This window comes from Cyanistes caeruleus, chromosome 8, assembly GCF_971803275.1.
Source record: "Cyanistes caeruleus chromosome 8, bCyaCae1.hap1.1, whole genome shotgun sequence".
NCBI lineage: Eukaryota > Metazoa > Chordata > Aves > Passeriformes > Paridae > Cyanistes > Cyanistes caeruleus.
This window is the reverse complement of record NC_141708.1, coordinates 24,414,856-24,430,855: the sequence shown is the minus strand read 5'-3', so window position 1 is coordinate 24,430,855 and position 16,000 is coordinate 24,414,856. Positions and strand designations below refer to the sequence as shown.

At 42.5% G+C, this 16,000-nt stretch overlaps 2 protein-coding genes across 8 annotated transcripts in view; one reads left to right on the top strand and one right to left on the bottom strand.

The window, feature by feature from the left end:
* Positions 1 to 16,000, bottom strand: part of ANXA11 (annexin A11) — a 67,689-nt gene that overhangs the window by 45,269 nt on the left and 6,420 nt on the right. For 2 of the 7 annotated variants that reach the window (XM_086899667.1, XM_086899662.1), the window contains exon 1: positions 10,041 to 10,266. The exons of 1 other annotated variant lie outside the window; for it this stretch is intronic. The gene's annotated coding sequence lies outside the window, so the exon portion shown is untranslated. Of the gene's footprint in view, positions 1 to 10,040; positions 10,267 to 13,892; positions 14,012 to 16,000 lie in introns of those variants that run through there. 4 more of the 7 variants (XM_086899668.1, XM_086899666.1, XM_086899664.1 and 1 more) reach the window with 4 other exon arrangements.
* The window catches only part of ZCCHC24 (zinc finger CCHC-type containing 24), a 107,486-nt gene continuing 101,146 nt past the window's right edge, over positions 9,661 to 16,000 (top strand). The window contains exon 1 of the mRNA XM_086899673.1: positions 9,661 to 10,184. Coding sequence (XP_086755799.1) covers positions 9,945 to 10,184 — 240 coding nt within the window. The 5' untranslated portion in view covers positions 9,661 to 9,944. The remainder of the gene's footprint in view (positions 10,185 to 16,000) is intronic.

Below are 16,000 nucleotides of genomic sequence, written 5' to 3'. Positions count from 1 at the left end.
GGACTGGACTGTTATTTCTCCAAACAGACATTCAAAACAATAAGCACCCAAACTATTACAGGCCAAGAAAAGGAACAAAGAATTTACTGATAAAGAATAACTCAGTAAGGAAAAGTGAATGATTAGAGAAGCAGATTGAAAACAGTTAGGCTTTTTCTCCAAACCTTGAGAATTACCAGAAGCCAAAAATTCAAGACACCTAGGCAGGATATATGACTCTTTCAATTTCTACTGAGTTATAACTGAGTGATTTTCAAGATTTCAATGGAATATGCAAGTGCCACAGAGCCATAGTAGTCCGATTAAAAATGTATTACAGAACCCAAGGAGACTAAGCTCTGTCTCTGGTAACTCTGTTGAATTTATTAGTCCTTGCAGACTGGCTGCTATGATGATTAAAAGCAATTATTCATGTTAAAAGTGTGAGTGTTAATTTAAAATTGTCCCAATGTAACCCAAGTCTCCTGCTACCATACAGCCATCAAGCCATCCAGAAAGCAGATCTTCATGGGTTATAGCATGAATTATTTATTTACTGGTCTTCTAGAGCCATTCTTTATGAAAGAATTACAGTCACATAGCTAGGATGGTGGGAGGAAAAAGACAATCTTTGGAGTGTACAAACAGTATAAGATAAAGGTATTTTAAAACAGAGAATAGGACCAAATCTGAACCCCATTCAAACTGTCCAACTACAGCTGAAAATTAATTATGATTTTGGAAGTACTTCTGCAAATTGCTACTCCAGCTGACACCCCAGCCACAGTTAACCACAAATCAAAGCCAAACCACAACATTTTACTGAGGATATTAGTTGTCACTGTCAGTTCTTCTCAAAAGACTTTTTAAAGAGAATCATGATTTTGGCAATAATTGTAGCACAGTCATATTTTCAGTTCATCAAAGGGAAAGTTTTAAAAGATGTTAAATAAAGGATATCATTTCTAATACATTGTTGAATTCTTTACTAAATTTAGGTAAGCTTAAGACAAGTGAAACATTTTGGTAACACTCAGCTTGCCAAGGGATGCCTGATATTTTTCTCCTAACTCAATAAAAAGCACAATACAGATAAGTGATTGTAGGGGTTTTTTCCTAGCTGCATGAATCCTCTTATTTCACCTCAAGACATCTGGCAAAATAGAGAAACAGATGCAGAATACTGACATCTTCATGCAAGTCATTCATGACCTAGAAAGAAACGGGCTGAAAAGCATGATCCTTTCTTGTGCTGTGCCTCTGTGGGGATGTTACTATTTGTCATCCCCACTTTGCTATATTTTGATATAGATACAGTCAAAGCACACATGCTTATGCCAGAGGCAAAATGACAAGAATACAGAACATTACACCAGTGATAAAGCAGAACATGAATTTTTTTTTTTTTCTGCAGAGCCTTCAGTTGTGCTCTGGACCCCTCTGGTTCTCATTAATGAAGGGCAATACCCTGCATCACAACTTTCAAACCAATAGAAACCAATCTGCATCTGTTTCTTTGAAAGTAATGTGTACATGACAGTGTTATAATTCTTAAAATTGTAGACAGTAACCTGTTTCTTACATTTCAAGAGTTTTTAAAATTAATTCTCTTTTCCTTTGAACTTAAGACAGTGAAGATGAACACAGACTAGCAGCTGAACTGCTATGTCCTTTATTCAAAATACATTAGCAACTAAGCAGAAACAAGCTAGACCCACAGAAAAAAGGTTCAACAATATCATATGTTCAATAATCTGTACCACTAGAAGTGGTAGCAAACAAACTGCATATTCCACAAATGCAAAATAAATACATAATTACTATCTAAAATTTAAACTTTTTGTTTGTTTGTTTTTTGTTTTTTGGAAAATCTAGCGGGTTTCGGACCCACAGACTCAACATGCATGCTTGAAATTGAGGTTTTCATCTGTGAAAATATTAACAATGAACAAAATGTTTTTAGTAGAAATTTCACCAACTCAAAAAGAATGTAACAAAATCATCTCAGATCAAGTGGTGTCCCATTTCTCTGGAGAACTGGATACATTCCTGCTGAATATAGTTTTATTGTAGCAATTTTTTAACTAAAACATGCAGAGATGGGGAAAACATTTACTGTGAATGCAATACATAACTGGGCCTTTAACAGAGCTGAAATTTGGCAATGGCAGGAACAGTACCTTTGACAGCACTGGTGTTTGTGCTAGTGAGCTGCAGCCACTTTCCTGAAAGATGTTTCACCTGAAGGCATGAAAGGTAACCAGCATAGGAGTAAGCCATCAAGAAAATATTTAAACTATGATTTTCTATACTTACCCTTTATATTTTCCAGGGTAAAAATGTGAAAGACCTTTTGCTAGGGTTTGTAAGGTGAGAACTAATATTACACCGGGACATCTACCCATTTCTTCATGTCTTTATTTACCTAGCAATTCACTTTTGACACTTTTAAGGAATGACAGTGCTATGGCAGAAACAGTAAGGTGGACACACATCAGCTGGAGAATGTGTTTCTGTAGCTACATAGTCTGTAGCTGGCCCTGGCCTACAGCTTGGGCTGAGACAAGTGAAAGAAAACAAGGTGAAATCAATATTAAAGGTGGGAAAATAAACGCTGCGCTTTTTTCACTTGTTCATCAATAAACATATTATCTGTTCATTTGCTGTCTACATTTCTGAGCAAATATGGCATTCCATAAGGTAGAAATATTGGAAAGTTAATTTTGGAGCAATTACGCCCTTGCAGACTTCCTCAGTTTTCATTTTTATTTTTCATTCAAAAAGATATTAGTGTTAATGATACCCTTGGCTAATCCCATCCTCACAGGACCAGGTGGTACATGTTAACACTTCCAAATTAACAGCTATGTTTCAGATAGAGACACTGGTAGGCTTGTTCAACCCTTTATAGGAGAAGAAGTTACTTGTCTCACTGCATTGGACAGGGTCAGGTCAGTACTCATGGGTTGGCACAAGTCTTAACTTAAGAGGTTCATTGTAAGGGTCTGCAGTAGTGTTTAGGCCAACACAGAGAGTAAAAACAAAGTTTCAGGTTAGCAGGCAAGAAAAATTTCCGTAAGAATGATATGGTTCAAAATATTCCAGTTTTATGCCAAGAAGTGTGGTACACTTTACCCTAAGGCATGCATGCCTATACCCTTTGGTTCATTTATTTACTGCAATCTTCCCTATAACTTCATTTTTCTTATTTAGGATTGCATTGAAGAAACAAAGAAAATGTCTTGCTAGAAATTAATGTTTTTCCTTCAGTTGAATTAAACTGGGGTAGCATGAACAGGGACTTGAGCAGGGACAAGCAACTTTATACCAAGAATTGTTTTTACACAGGCTTTAAAAGAGCACTTTTTTCCTTGTGAATATTTCCTTTTTCTTGGTGAGTGAGTGGAATGTGGGGCTTCTACCAGAGAAGACAAACATGTGAGAGAGAATGATGTCTGTCAATCATATTAATTGAGGTGAAAAAAAAGCCTGGATTAAATAGGAAGAGGACAGTTTTTAATGTTTTAAAGTAGTTCTAGTGTTCCATTAGCAGTGCTACCTTATGTAATAACACTGTGATTTTTATCTATGATTGACAGATGTATATATACGGAAAGGGTTTTTTTACTAGAATTGTTTAGTCCATATTTATGTCTGCACCAATATCATTGTTCTCATAAAACCATACACCAAAACTGATGTAGTGAATCTAATCCAAAACCTGCACAGCTCATATGTGTTACAAAAGCTGATGACTTTTAGGCCCTTGGTGGAATGGTAGCAGGGAACAGCTTCTTCCTGCACAGAGCTGTAAAAGGATCAGTACTTACTGTCATTCCACTGCCTGCATCAGACAGCTCAAAAGCAGATGGTCCTGGCAAATTCTGTAAGTGTGTGAGGTGTGCTGACTGAGGCAAGAACTGAGCCCTTGTGTGAGACAGAGGTCCAAGTTTCAGAAAATAAAAACCTTGTGTCTTCAGTCACCTGCAGTTCATTCCTTTTATTTAAAGAATTGCCTGAAACCTGCTTGGAGTGTTTCCAAGTGTGATATAAATATTGTGCTGACTCAAAGTACCTAGGAAAAAACTTCCCTGCAACAGGGTTAGTGCCAATTAAGATCGGCAACTAAGTCTAGGCTCCTCTAGAATTAACATGGCAGCTCAGCATGGATAAAATATACATACTCATGAACAAGTAAGTAATTCTGTTATCCAGCTTAATGGAAAGAGGGGATAAAACAGAAAAAGCAGACAATCCTGGGTATGTAAAGAAAGCATTAAGAAGAAATTAGTGACAGTGCAACACTGACACAGGCGGTAGCGGTATGCTCTGCCATGGATGGGGTGCCAGCAGATTCCTATACCGTGAATAAAATAACTGCTTCCAGACCTGATTTGACTTAAGGATAATCCCAGAAAGCAGTCAAATATTCCATTAATCAAAAGATAACTGTAGATACAATCCTAGCTTCCAATCCCACCACAGCCACTCAGTTTGCAGGTCCCAATGGTTCCCTCTTGTCATTTTGATCTCCTACTTACCTCTATGGCTTGTGCCATCCACTAACCACCATTTCATGTACATTTCTCTCTGGCATTCTTTTTTGTCTCTTGAAGTTGCTCTAACTCAAAGCCTTGTTCTACCTCAGCAAGCAGGGTTTATAGTTATTGGAAGAAAAAAATCTGGTGGAGCTCCAAGGGAAAAACAGAGAAGTGGCAAACAATTAGGCATTACCTCTATTACCCTGGCTCCTGGAGCTTGCTGTACCATGCATTTGGTGAAAGAAGTAGATGGGCAAAGATACTATATGCAGTAAAGGGACACACAAAAAATGCTAATGAAACCCTGTAAGCATTTTGAAAAAGATTCTTCTTTCCCTTCTTGAGTAGTTGCTTGAGGATTGTTATGGCATTCTTTAACACCAAGGTATTTAAGGGGCTCTGTAAACAGCACCTAACTTACTCTTCAGCTGGGAACCAGTTACATAGCACTGAGGCCATTTAACCCTCAGGAAAGGGCTTCCTGCAGCCTAAGGCAGGTTAGAGGGATCCCCAGGTGACAAAATCCCTGGGCCTCCCCACTTGCCTGCTATTTCTCTGGCTGCAGAAGCAAGCATCAGCAGCTGATCCAACACAGACGCTTCCAGGTAAGGCAGATGGGCTCCCCTGCACCCACTTCTCCCTAACTGCTACTGCCCTTCTCATCTGCTCTGCTCCTTTCCTTGGACTCCCTCTCTTGGATTCCCGGGTCAAGCAAGTGAAAGGGGTTAGAACGGGCTAAGGAGAAGGAACAAGATACTTCAGCTACTGTTTTGGACATGGATGCTGAACTTAGATCAGTACTAGAAACAAGGAGATACTGCCTTTCAAAACTGAAATAATGGAACAGTTTGGATGACTATGCTGCAGCTGAAGAAGGTACAGGAGGCTTTGTAAAACAATACAGAAAGATTAAACCACTATTTTTCACACAGCTACTCAGATCTAGGGCTTATTTCAGGCAATTACTCAGCAACGCACTGACATCTTAAGAGAGAGCGAGCAAGGAGGCCCCAAGACTTGAAACCACAAACTGGCCAGGTGCAGAATCTGTGTGCTCCAAGAGGATCTGTTACACCAATTACCTACTTGGTGGTTTGAGACAGTCTTGCAGGAATTGTGCTTCACACACTATCCACAGCAAATCATTACTGCATATGGTATATATTTACTAACATTCTACATATGAATGAACTATATACCTTCATATCCGTATATTTCCAGGGTTTTCTATGTCAAAGCTACAGGAGGAAGAAAACAGGAATTTTTACTTTAGTTCCTAAGCACTAGGTTGCAGCTGATCCTTTAGATAGGTGCAAAAAATCCATAGTGTTACATACCCAAGCACATGCATTTCCCAGACTCACTTTGACTAACTTTGGTTTATGCTATGTTTCATTGCTGGCAGTGGAACTGTTGTACCTACAGAGAGAGCACAAGGGGTTTTAACATCCATAACTCACAAATGCCACATGCAGATGTGCTTTCACAGTTTACAACCCTGCTGAAATGCCTTCTCATAATTCGAAGAGCGTTTACACAGTTTCCACCGCATAGCAAAATTATTTCATAACAAGATAAGAATCTCTGCTGCAGCAGATGAAAAACATTTGTTTGGAATATTCCAGCTACACTGCAGATGAATGGCCTATTGCATTATTATTATTATATCCTGATTACAGAAAATGGAGAATACCGTGGGTTCAAGTTACCCGTGTTCTCTAGTCTTACTGGCAGTTTTGGGAATTCATTCTGTTTTCCTACTGGAGCCTCATCTAATCTAGAAGATGACTAAGAAGACAGCAATTCAGACCAAGACACATTTAAAAGCACAAGAATCCAGGATATCTGTAGTAGGGCACATTAATTTTTAAAATATGGAGGACCATAAAAATTTTCTTAATACAATTTTTTAAAATCATATATATAAGTTAAAGGCTGACATCATCTAAAGGGTATGAATGTTGCAAGCAAGAACATAAACACATTAAATTATGAAACAAGTCCTGGCGAGAAGTAGAAAATTATGTTCCTCACTCTTGCAAAGATGCTGTGGGAAAGGTGCAGCCACAAGATGTCCAGATCACCAAGTGGACAGGCTAAGTGAGCAGTTATAAGGAGATTTTAGATAAATTACATGATCATCCACTACTTAAACAATAGGACTGAAGCAGCTGAATCCTGTCTCTGTGTTGGCCTTTGACTTGTTCAAGCATTCTATTTTCCAAGTCACTTAAGCCATTCAATTTATTCAAAATTTAATGTTAAATTATTTTTTTACTTCATTAGCAGTACTCATATGTAAGACCAAGAGGATTTGTAGATGTTTTGGCAACATAAGGCTGATGTAAAGCCCATGTAGTTGATGTTACTTATAGTCCATCCCAAAATAATCAATAGGAAGGTTTTGTGCATGCCTGGAAGATATTTCAAAGCCATCAGACTACCTTGTTGGACACTTTTGTCTCAAGTATTTCTGAGAAGAATAGACCTTAGCACCTTTTTGTCTTCTGACATGTCTCTGCTAAACAGACCATTTGTATCTATCTTCTCATGAAGATATGACTTCTATGACTCCCAGAGGTGAAGAGTGGACTTCCAACAAAAAAAAATTGCTATCTTGAACTTACGTGGATTGTAAAGAGTGTGTCAGCAGAATTTTGCTAAGCTAAGAGCAGGATTAAATCCAGAAATGGGAAGGAACTGCCTGAAACTGTTTTTCTGAAGAAACTGCACAGGAGACCAGGATGACAACTGAACCTCAAAGAGTGGGTGCTTCACCTAAGCTCCTCATAATGCATGCATTTTGCAGCCTTTCCCTTTCCTGATATGCCAAACAAAGCATCTATTCAATTTACTCATTCCCCTGCATGGTTACTAGAAGCCACCAGGGCTACTGCCAAGGGGCAATGACAGCTAAAAGCTCTGTGCTCAAATCTGTGTGCCACTCACATCATAAGGGGTTGCTGCATTCATGAATGCAGCTGCTGCAATAAATGCATCCTAACTCCACCTTCCCTCATCCTGCAGCAATCTCTACTGTGTAGTCTAAATAAAGCAATCCAACCACCTACAATGAGAGCCATATTCAATTTAGAGGGGGGGAAAGTATCAAAATATACAAAAAACTCTTCATCCAAAACATTGCATCACCTTGACCACTCTTTACTTTGATCTCTGCTTTTGACCTCTACTGCTACAAGAACCCTGTTATCTTTTCTGCCTGTTCAGAATTCCCATTTCCTTCACAGTATCTTACTAAACAGAGTGAGCAGTGGAGCTGCCAAATAAAAATACACATATTTAACTTAGCAAGTAAAAGAGGGAAGTGATAAGAATAGAAATTGTCTTTAAGGAAGGAATTAGCATGCCTACAAAAAAAATCCAAACAACTCCACCATAACAAAACAAGTAGCTTCAGCCTAGTTCCCCCTTCTAGATTTTCTACCATATCCTGAGTTTTTAAACACCATCTGCTAGAAAGTCAAGTTCCTCAGACGTGATATCTGTTTCTTGGGGTTTTTCTTCATTTACCAGAAAACCATGGACAGTCCTCCTCCACAATTTATTAAATCACTAAGCCTCATCCACCTTTTCCTACTTTAAAACACTCTACAACTGTTTGAGTATGGCATACAAATTGATTGAATTCTTCTGTTATGAGCTCTGTTGTGGACAGAGTATAAAGAAAGACCCTTTACACTGGTAGAAGTTTGTTCCTTCTCATGCTGATGCACACATATTTAAATGTGCCCCAAAGGGCTTCTAAACTAAGAGTGTACAAAAGAGTGAACTGCATTTGTGCTGCAGGGACTTCGTCACTAAAAAAAAAAAGCAGCCTCACTAAAGGAATTCAGTTTGATGCAGCTGTTCTAAGCTTGACCTTGCAGTATTGGAAAGTTAGAATCTTCACCTGCATTTAAATTCTGCAAGCAGATAGCTCTGCTGCCCTAACTAGCAGCTCCCAAAAGTTGAATGCATCCATCTTGGATGTTTGCAGCTGAAAATTGAGCAGCATTTTCTACTGTGTGTACACTGACCCTCATTTTCTGTTGTTTGTAACCACTTTTCAGAAAAGTGACTTTTATCCTATCTTGGCAGAGACATATGGATTATTACAGCAAGCCAACTTTGATATTTCAAAGTTCAGATTTTTTTCTGTTATCTAAGTAAGGAAGACTTTTCTTTTCCAAAACCATAGTGGGAAGGCATATTAATTTTTACCCTTTTGTCACTCGGCAAAGAGCACAAGGAGCTAAGATCAAGTTTTTAAGTTACCTCTTGGGAGCGCCTTTGAAAACTCCTAGTTTGATTACCGTGGTGTTTGTACCAAAGTGAGAAATAGCTGCCCTGTTCCACTCATCGCAGGGAAGGCAGCAGGGAAGAGTTTATGAACTGTAATTACCAGCTTACCCACTCAGGCTCCTTCCTAAAACAGGAATCATTCATCATCCTCTTTTGTGCTACCGACTCCTTAAAAGGCCTACTCAGCTTTAACTCCCGGGTATCCCACCACAGCCAGGCTCCCCAGGAGCCCACGCCAGGGCTACCTAGATGGATTTCAAAGGGAGCATCGCGCCGCTTGCTGCCTTATTTGGGAAACCTTAACTCTGCACGGCTTGGCACAACCTCAGCAGCCGCGCAGGGCTTCGTGAACCTGGAGCTCTGACAGAGATTAAACGAGAAGGAACCTCAGATCGCAACGAACTCCCAGCACCGGCAAGAAACAGAAAGGAGAGTAAAATGAGAGGGCGGGCTGACAAGAGCCGAGCGAAATTTGTCGAGTTAAAAACAAGCCCAAAAGAGCCCAGCGAGGAGCCCTCGGGAGGGCTTTGCGCGTGTTTGGCGAAAAAAAATCTTCAGGAAGGAGGAAAAGGAAGGCCGGGGAGCGAGCGAGGGAGCCGGCGCGACCCAGGCGGGCGAGTGGCCAGCGGTGCGGGGCCAGCGGTGCGCTCGGCCGCGCTCGCTGCCCGGGCCGCGCTCAGGCGGGCCGGGCGGGGGCGGAGCGGCGCCGGGACGCCCCTGCACCCCCGCGGCGGCCGGGAGGCCTATGGGGGCGCGGCGCCGCCGCCGGAGCGCCGGCAGCCCCTCCCCGCCGCTGCCTGCGGGAGTGGGAATAAAGACAGATAGCGGGGCAGGCACCGGCCGGGCGGGCGGGACGGAGCGCGCACAAAGTTTCCTGCGGAGCCCGCGGGCGGCGGCGGCAGCGATGCCCGTGCTGCGCGGAGCGCTGGGGCTGCGCGGGCGCCGCCGGCCTTAGGGGAGCGAGAGCGGCGCGGGGCGCGGCAGCGAGCCCCCGGCCCGTCCTCTCCTCCGGGCGGCCAGGAGGAAGCGCCCCGGGCACGGACGGGAGAGCGGCACTGCCGGAGCGCGGGGAGGGGGACCGGCACCGCGGGGCCAGCCGCGCCGGCAGAGCCGGGGGGAAAGATGAGCTTGTTGTCAACCATCGACACCAGCGCCGCGTCCGTGTACCAGCCCGCCCAGCTCCTCAACTGGGTCTATCTGTCGCTGCAAGACACGCACCAGGCCAGCGCCTTCGACGCCTTCCGACCCGAGCCCTCCTCGTCCCAGCACCCCGACCTCGGCTACACCAAGAGCACCCCGGAGCTGGGCTCCTCGCTCAGCTCCAGCTATCTCAACAGCTTCTTCCAGCTCCAGCGGAGCGAGGTGAGTCCGCGGCGCCGCCCGGCGCGGAGCCCCCGGCCCCCCGGGCCACAACCGCCATGATGCCTCACAGCCTCCTGCCCCCTTCCCCGGGCCGGGACCCGGCCCGCCCGGAGCGGGGCAGCCCCGCTCCCCGCCGCGCACGCCGGGACGGCTCTGCCGCCCGCGCAGGCTCCTTGTCCTCCTGGCCGGCCGGCCCCTTCCCGCCCGGCGCTCCCTCGCTGCCCGTGCCGCTAACGGGCCGGGGCCAGGCGCCGCCGCCGCCGCGGCATTGGCGCGGCCGCCGCCTCCTCCCGCCGCCCGCCAGCGGCGCGAGCCGCCCGTGTTGACAGTCTGGTCAATGGTTACACGGATTTCCCGTGCGCGGCCGGAGGGACGGGGGGCAGGACGCGCAGAAAGTGCTACATCCGTCATAACTTGCAAAAATACTGCCGCCGCTACTCCCCCCCCCCACCCCCCGCCTTTTATTTCTTTTTTTTTTTCCCCCTATGGTTTTACTTAAAAAAGCTCGATACAAGAATACATATGGCTTACGAGAGATCAAAGGTAGGCACTATTTGAAAGGAAGAGATGTAAACAGGAACGTGACAAAAACAGCGAAAAAAGTTTTGTGCACGTTTCATAACGCAAAACAAGACTAAATGCAACCAAAGGGAAGGAAGCTAAAAAGCTGGGGTATGCAAAGACAATTCGCTGTGAAGCTCCCTGTCACAGGAAGTTGTTGAGGTTTAGCACTTCTGCATTGGAGGGATTTCACATGTGTGGAGACACTGCAAGGTGGCACCTCACACACCACAGCTCCCAGTCTTTCCAGAAAAGATCCCAGCTCCACTTTGGCACCCTGCTGTGGGACTCTTGCCGGAGGCATTCAACAGCGGCTGTGTTTGACATGGTCAGATGGACTATACATCCCACCCTGCTCTGGCACTTCCCACAGAATGACATTTCAAAGTCCTTCCAGCACCTTTTATGCCAAACATCAACTTAAAATGTATTCTCAGTCAAAATACACCCTCCTGTTCTGTCAGAAAAGTTACCGAGTTATTAATTAAAACCAAATCAAATTCCCCAACTGGTCTTGTAATACAACAGCTAATAGTTGAGAGCCAGAGTTATATAGACACTTTTTCCTTTAATTAGAAATTCTTTCATCTTTAAGAATTTAATGAAGCACATCCAGTCTCAAAATAGGCACTATTTTTAAGAGTATGTAGTTCAAAATTTGTTCAACCTGATTAAGTCTAATTAAGCATGACATGACATAGGCAGTTTAACAACATATAGACCTAACAAGCACATTGATTTTGCAAAAAGTTTAGCAGGCAGTGCAATTTACACTATTTGCTACCTACATCTACGTGTTGATGACAAATTGTAGATTTTGCTCTTTCCTGCTTGGCTTGTTAGCTTTACAGTACCCAAGTAGCAGCAAGACTCCAGGAGTTTGGCCAGCATGGATTCCAGATTTGGGCTCCGTTCAGGCCCGTGTTTGTTGAAGTTGGGATACATTCTGCTCACAGCAGAATGGGAGAAAAAGGAAGAAACAAGTAAATGGAGTCTACATTCAGGAAGCTTTTGAAACAGTCTCTGAGAAACAGTTTTCTCTTCCCAACAGTCCCCTGGGTTCATTTTCGGCTTCTACTATACTCTGTGCAAGTAGGGGCTAATCCTTTTGTCACACTCCCTTTCCACTTGGCTCATAGTTATTTCCATTTTTTCCCCTCTAATCTTTCTTCTGGAAAATAATTTCCCTGCTATTCCAGGCCTTCCTCAGGCCCCTGTCTCTGCCCTGGCTCCAAGCAGTCAGTCCCTGTGCAGCGTTCCCCCAGCTGTGCTGCTTTCAGATCCCAGAAGTCACCTTCTGTGTGGATCCCTATCATCCACAAGCTGTAACTTTATTCTGCTCTTTTTAACCTCATTACAGTTTCCTGAGGCACATGAACAGCAGCAGAAACTGAGAATGCCAGCTCTATAGAAAGCCAAGAGCATTCACCATTCAGGAAATAAGAAGCCATCTCATTCTATACAGACATTTTATGGTTTTTAAAAGATAAAGCATGTTAGTTTGTTGCCATTCCTTTTCCAGCCTGTGACCATAGCATTGACTGTGTGGCTGATGGAGACACGTCTATGTTTCCAGTACTTGCCTGAACTATGTCTTACTACATGGTAACCTGAAAAGAGGGAAGGGAGCACAGCTATCTCCTGTGTATGGGAATGCGTCTGCCCTGCTGGATATACCCTGAAGGAAGTAGGGAACCCTTTAATTTCCCAGGCTAACACTGCCTGCTTATACAGCAGCTTTCATTCAAGAGTTTAGAAGGTGCTAGAGATACTGTTGCTCAAAAGAAGTTCTGTCAATATGTTAGATGCTCTGTTCTTTCCAGAAACTGGAAACTAGACTGTTTTTTGGCAGGAGTCACCCAAGAGTTTCCGACAATGTCATGCTCTTAATTCTTGAGATTCTAACATCTGTTTATTTGCAGATGCCACTGAGTATACACTACATATTTCAACCGCGTAAAATTATTTTGGAGAGCATTAGTACTGTATGCTGTTTTTGCAGCAAGTGGGCTTATGCTATCTTTGGAACAACACATAGCTTTCCACAGTTAAACTGTTGACTGTTTTCTACACAGTGCTTGCTTTGGTTGGCATTTTTTTTCCCTCACGGTTTTGTCCTGGGTTGGCTTTGCCTGGAGCCGAGCTGTGACAATGATTGACACATAGCTGTACACAATATTTGGAAAGTGATCTAATGAGGGTCCAAAATAGCAACAGATTGAGAAATGATAGGATCATAGGGTGTAAAATAGTTGTGTGTCCTGTATGTTGCCTTGCAATTGAAAATTTCTGGAGGAGAACACTTGGAATAAGAGACAGCACTTGTGAAAAGTCGCTATTATACAGGGTTTGCAAGTCTGCATGGCAGTGCCTGTGTATGTGACTTGCATACTGACCAAAGGAACAGGACAGAAAAAAAAAAATAAAAGTGCCAGCACCCACAGAGTAGTCTTGTACTTCAAGATTTTTGTCCTCCAGACTTTTTCCACTACAATGGATGCCTTCTAAATAAACATGATGAACACAGCTGTTTGGTGCATAAAAGCCCATTGTACCACGAAAAAAAAGCAATAATAATGGTTTAAACAGTAAAGCAACAATGAGTGTTTTGTTCTGTATGCAAGACTCATTTTGCAAAACAGACCTGCTTTAAACCAAACTTTATGGCAGCATTTGTTGTCCTAGATATGAAATAAAAGCATGTTAGACCATTAAGATGCAATAAATTGGCCATTGAACTGAGCTCCACCCTCATTATAACACCATCCATCAGAGCCAAGTATTTGAGGCTTTGTTGTGAGGCTGGTTATATGGAATTTAATGCCTTTGAGACACAGCCAGGTATCTGTGGCTTTGTCATTGAGGGGTATAACTGAAAAACCTAGAGTAAGGGGGCAAGAGACTCATAAGGTATTTTTCTGTGCTAACAGGAGGCATCCAACCAGGTCAGTGCTGTCTTTGGTCAAGAAGAAACAGCAAGCAGTAACTAGAAAGTATCATAATATAATAGTTAAACTTTTTTCTCTACTCTCTGTCTTTCAAGAGTAAAATTCCTTCTAGAAGCCTCTTTGGCAGCCACTTTCTGGATCTAAAACAGATTTTATTTAAGCACAAATAACTGCACATACTAGATGAGAAAATAATTACCATTTTCATGTTTCTGACTTGGAGACTTCCAGATCCAGTCGTTATAGGCAAGTGGGGAACTAAGCAGGAATGAGAACACACCAAAGCTAGTTCAGTTTGCTGCAGTAAAGTTTGGAACACTTGCTTGGAAAGAAAAACGTATGGAGTTAAAAAAGTTTAGTGTGCTGCAGAAAATAACATTCAAATCCCTGTGAAACAGAAGCAGGTCTAAAGCAATGGGATAGATTAGGTAACTTCCCAAAGAAGACAGTGACATTCATAAGCTAACAACAAAAACTGATGAAACACTGGAAGAACAAAAATGTAGGGAAGGAAATTGGCAGTTCTACGGAAAATATATTTTATCAGACAAACTTGTCTATCTGTCTTTCATAAAATTAGGAGGGTTCGCACCAGGCTGATATTTGATGAAGAAAGATCTCTTATTTGGCCTAGATGAAATAAAATGTAGAGGATAATTATAAGATTAAAAAAAAAAAAATCTCCATTCTCTTAGTATCGTAAGAATACAAGGATTGCTATACCAGATTTTAGACCATTGTCCCCCTAAATTAAGTGCAATATCTTTGAGAACAACCATGATTAAAAAATCTGAAAGAGAAAATGAAATGCCTTTTAAGGGGCTGCTCACAACCAGCATGTTCTGAAGGCAAACTCAGCAGAGATGCAGGTCATCAGAAATTGCCATATGCTCCAAACCATGTCCAATTTGTTTAATTTTGTGTAACATTATTAGTTGTTCTAACACAGAGCATGTTTTTGATCCACAGGGTGCTTAATGTGCTAGGCACTCAAGTGAGGACTTCATGCTTTCTCAGCTACTGAGAAAGCTGACAGACTAGCACAGACTGTCAGACTGACAGTAGCACAGTCTACAGTACCTGAAAGTGTGCTTTAATAATAACAATTATTATTTATTTCCCAATTTTAATTTTTTCTCACTATCCTTTGTGTAAGTGCCAACATTGGAATGCCCTTAACCTTCTCCAAATTCTAGTGAAAGGGCACTAGGATAACAATTCCTGTGCTGCAGGAATTGTGCTCTCTTCCTCAGGATGACTATACACTCATAATATCTTGTGGCTACTTAAGTGCCAGACAAGTAATGCCAAAATGGTTTTCAGGAAGTTAAATGTCAATTCTCACATCAATCCTCATAAGAGATTCCAGGGAGCTGAATCTCTTACGTTAATCAGAGGACAACATGCATTTGGAGATCTTGGCAACACCAGCCTCTGTCCTCCCAGCACAGCCAGCTCCAGAGCCCTTTTGATGATACTGTCTGAGCACACAAAGGGCAGCTTTCACAGCCCACTGTACACTGGTCTCAAAATCTTAGATCCTGTTACAGGTATTTGAGCTAATAGCTATTCTGTTCCTAATTCCAGTTGGATATATGCTTTAAAATTCAAAAATTCAGGGTTTTATGTCTATCAGCGTTCTCTTCTGCTCCCTGTTCTTATTTTTGCAGCCATGGCCTCCTGCTTTGCCGTGTCGTCTTTGGAAAGCACCCATGTTTGCCAGGGAAATAAAAACCCCACCTGTGAATGTACTATAAGAAGTGGAGTCTGAAAATAAGATCTATATTATTATCTCAAATTATTATCCAAATTGCACTCTTCCATTTGTATCACCTAGTAGGTATGGCTTTAGGCTTCTCTATTGTCCAGGATAAAGTGTTTTCTTTGTGTGTGTTTTTGTAAGTGGACAGTACTACATGTAGCAGATACTCTGCTTACTCTTGACACTTAGGCTAAATTACCTAATAGCAATTTGATTGCAGGAAGAAATGCACAACAGCCAAATTTGGTTCACCAGTGTTCTAAATACAATTATGTTGCATTTACTCTGGCTTCCTTACCCAATTAAGGACAGCCAAAAGTTCCCAGAAGTAAGAAGAAAATGTCTTGAATTTACTTCCACAGCCAGAGCCTCTTGTGTTGCATCCTTACCCACAAACTGGCCCTGCCCCCAGCAAATGCTGCTCTAGCTCTGCAGTACACCCGCCGTACCTCGAGCTTTAACTAATTCAAACATGACTTTCACCTGGGCTTTAGTTTATTTACAGTGAAAGTATTATCCACCATAGTCATCTGCAGGTACTTGCT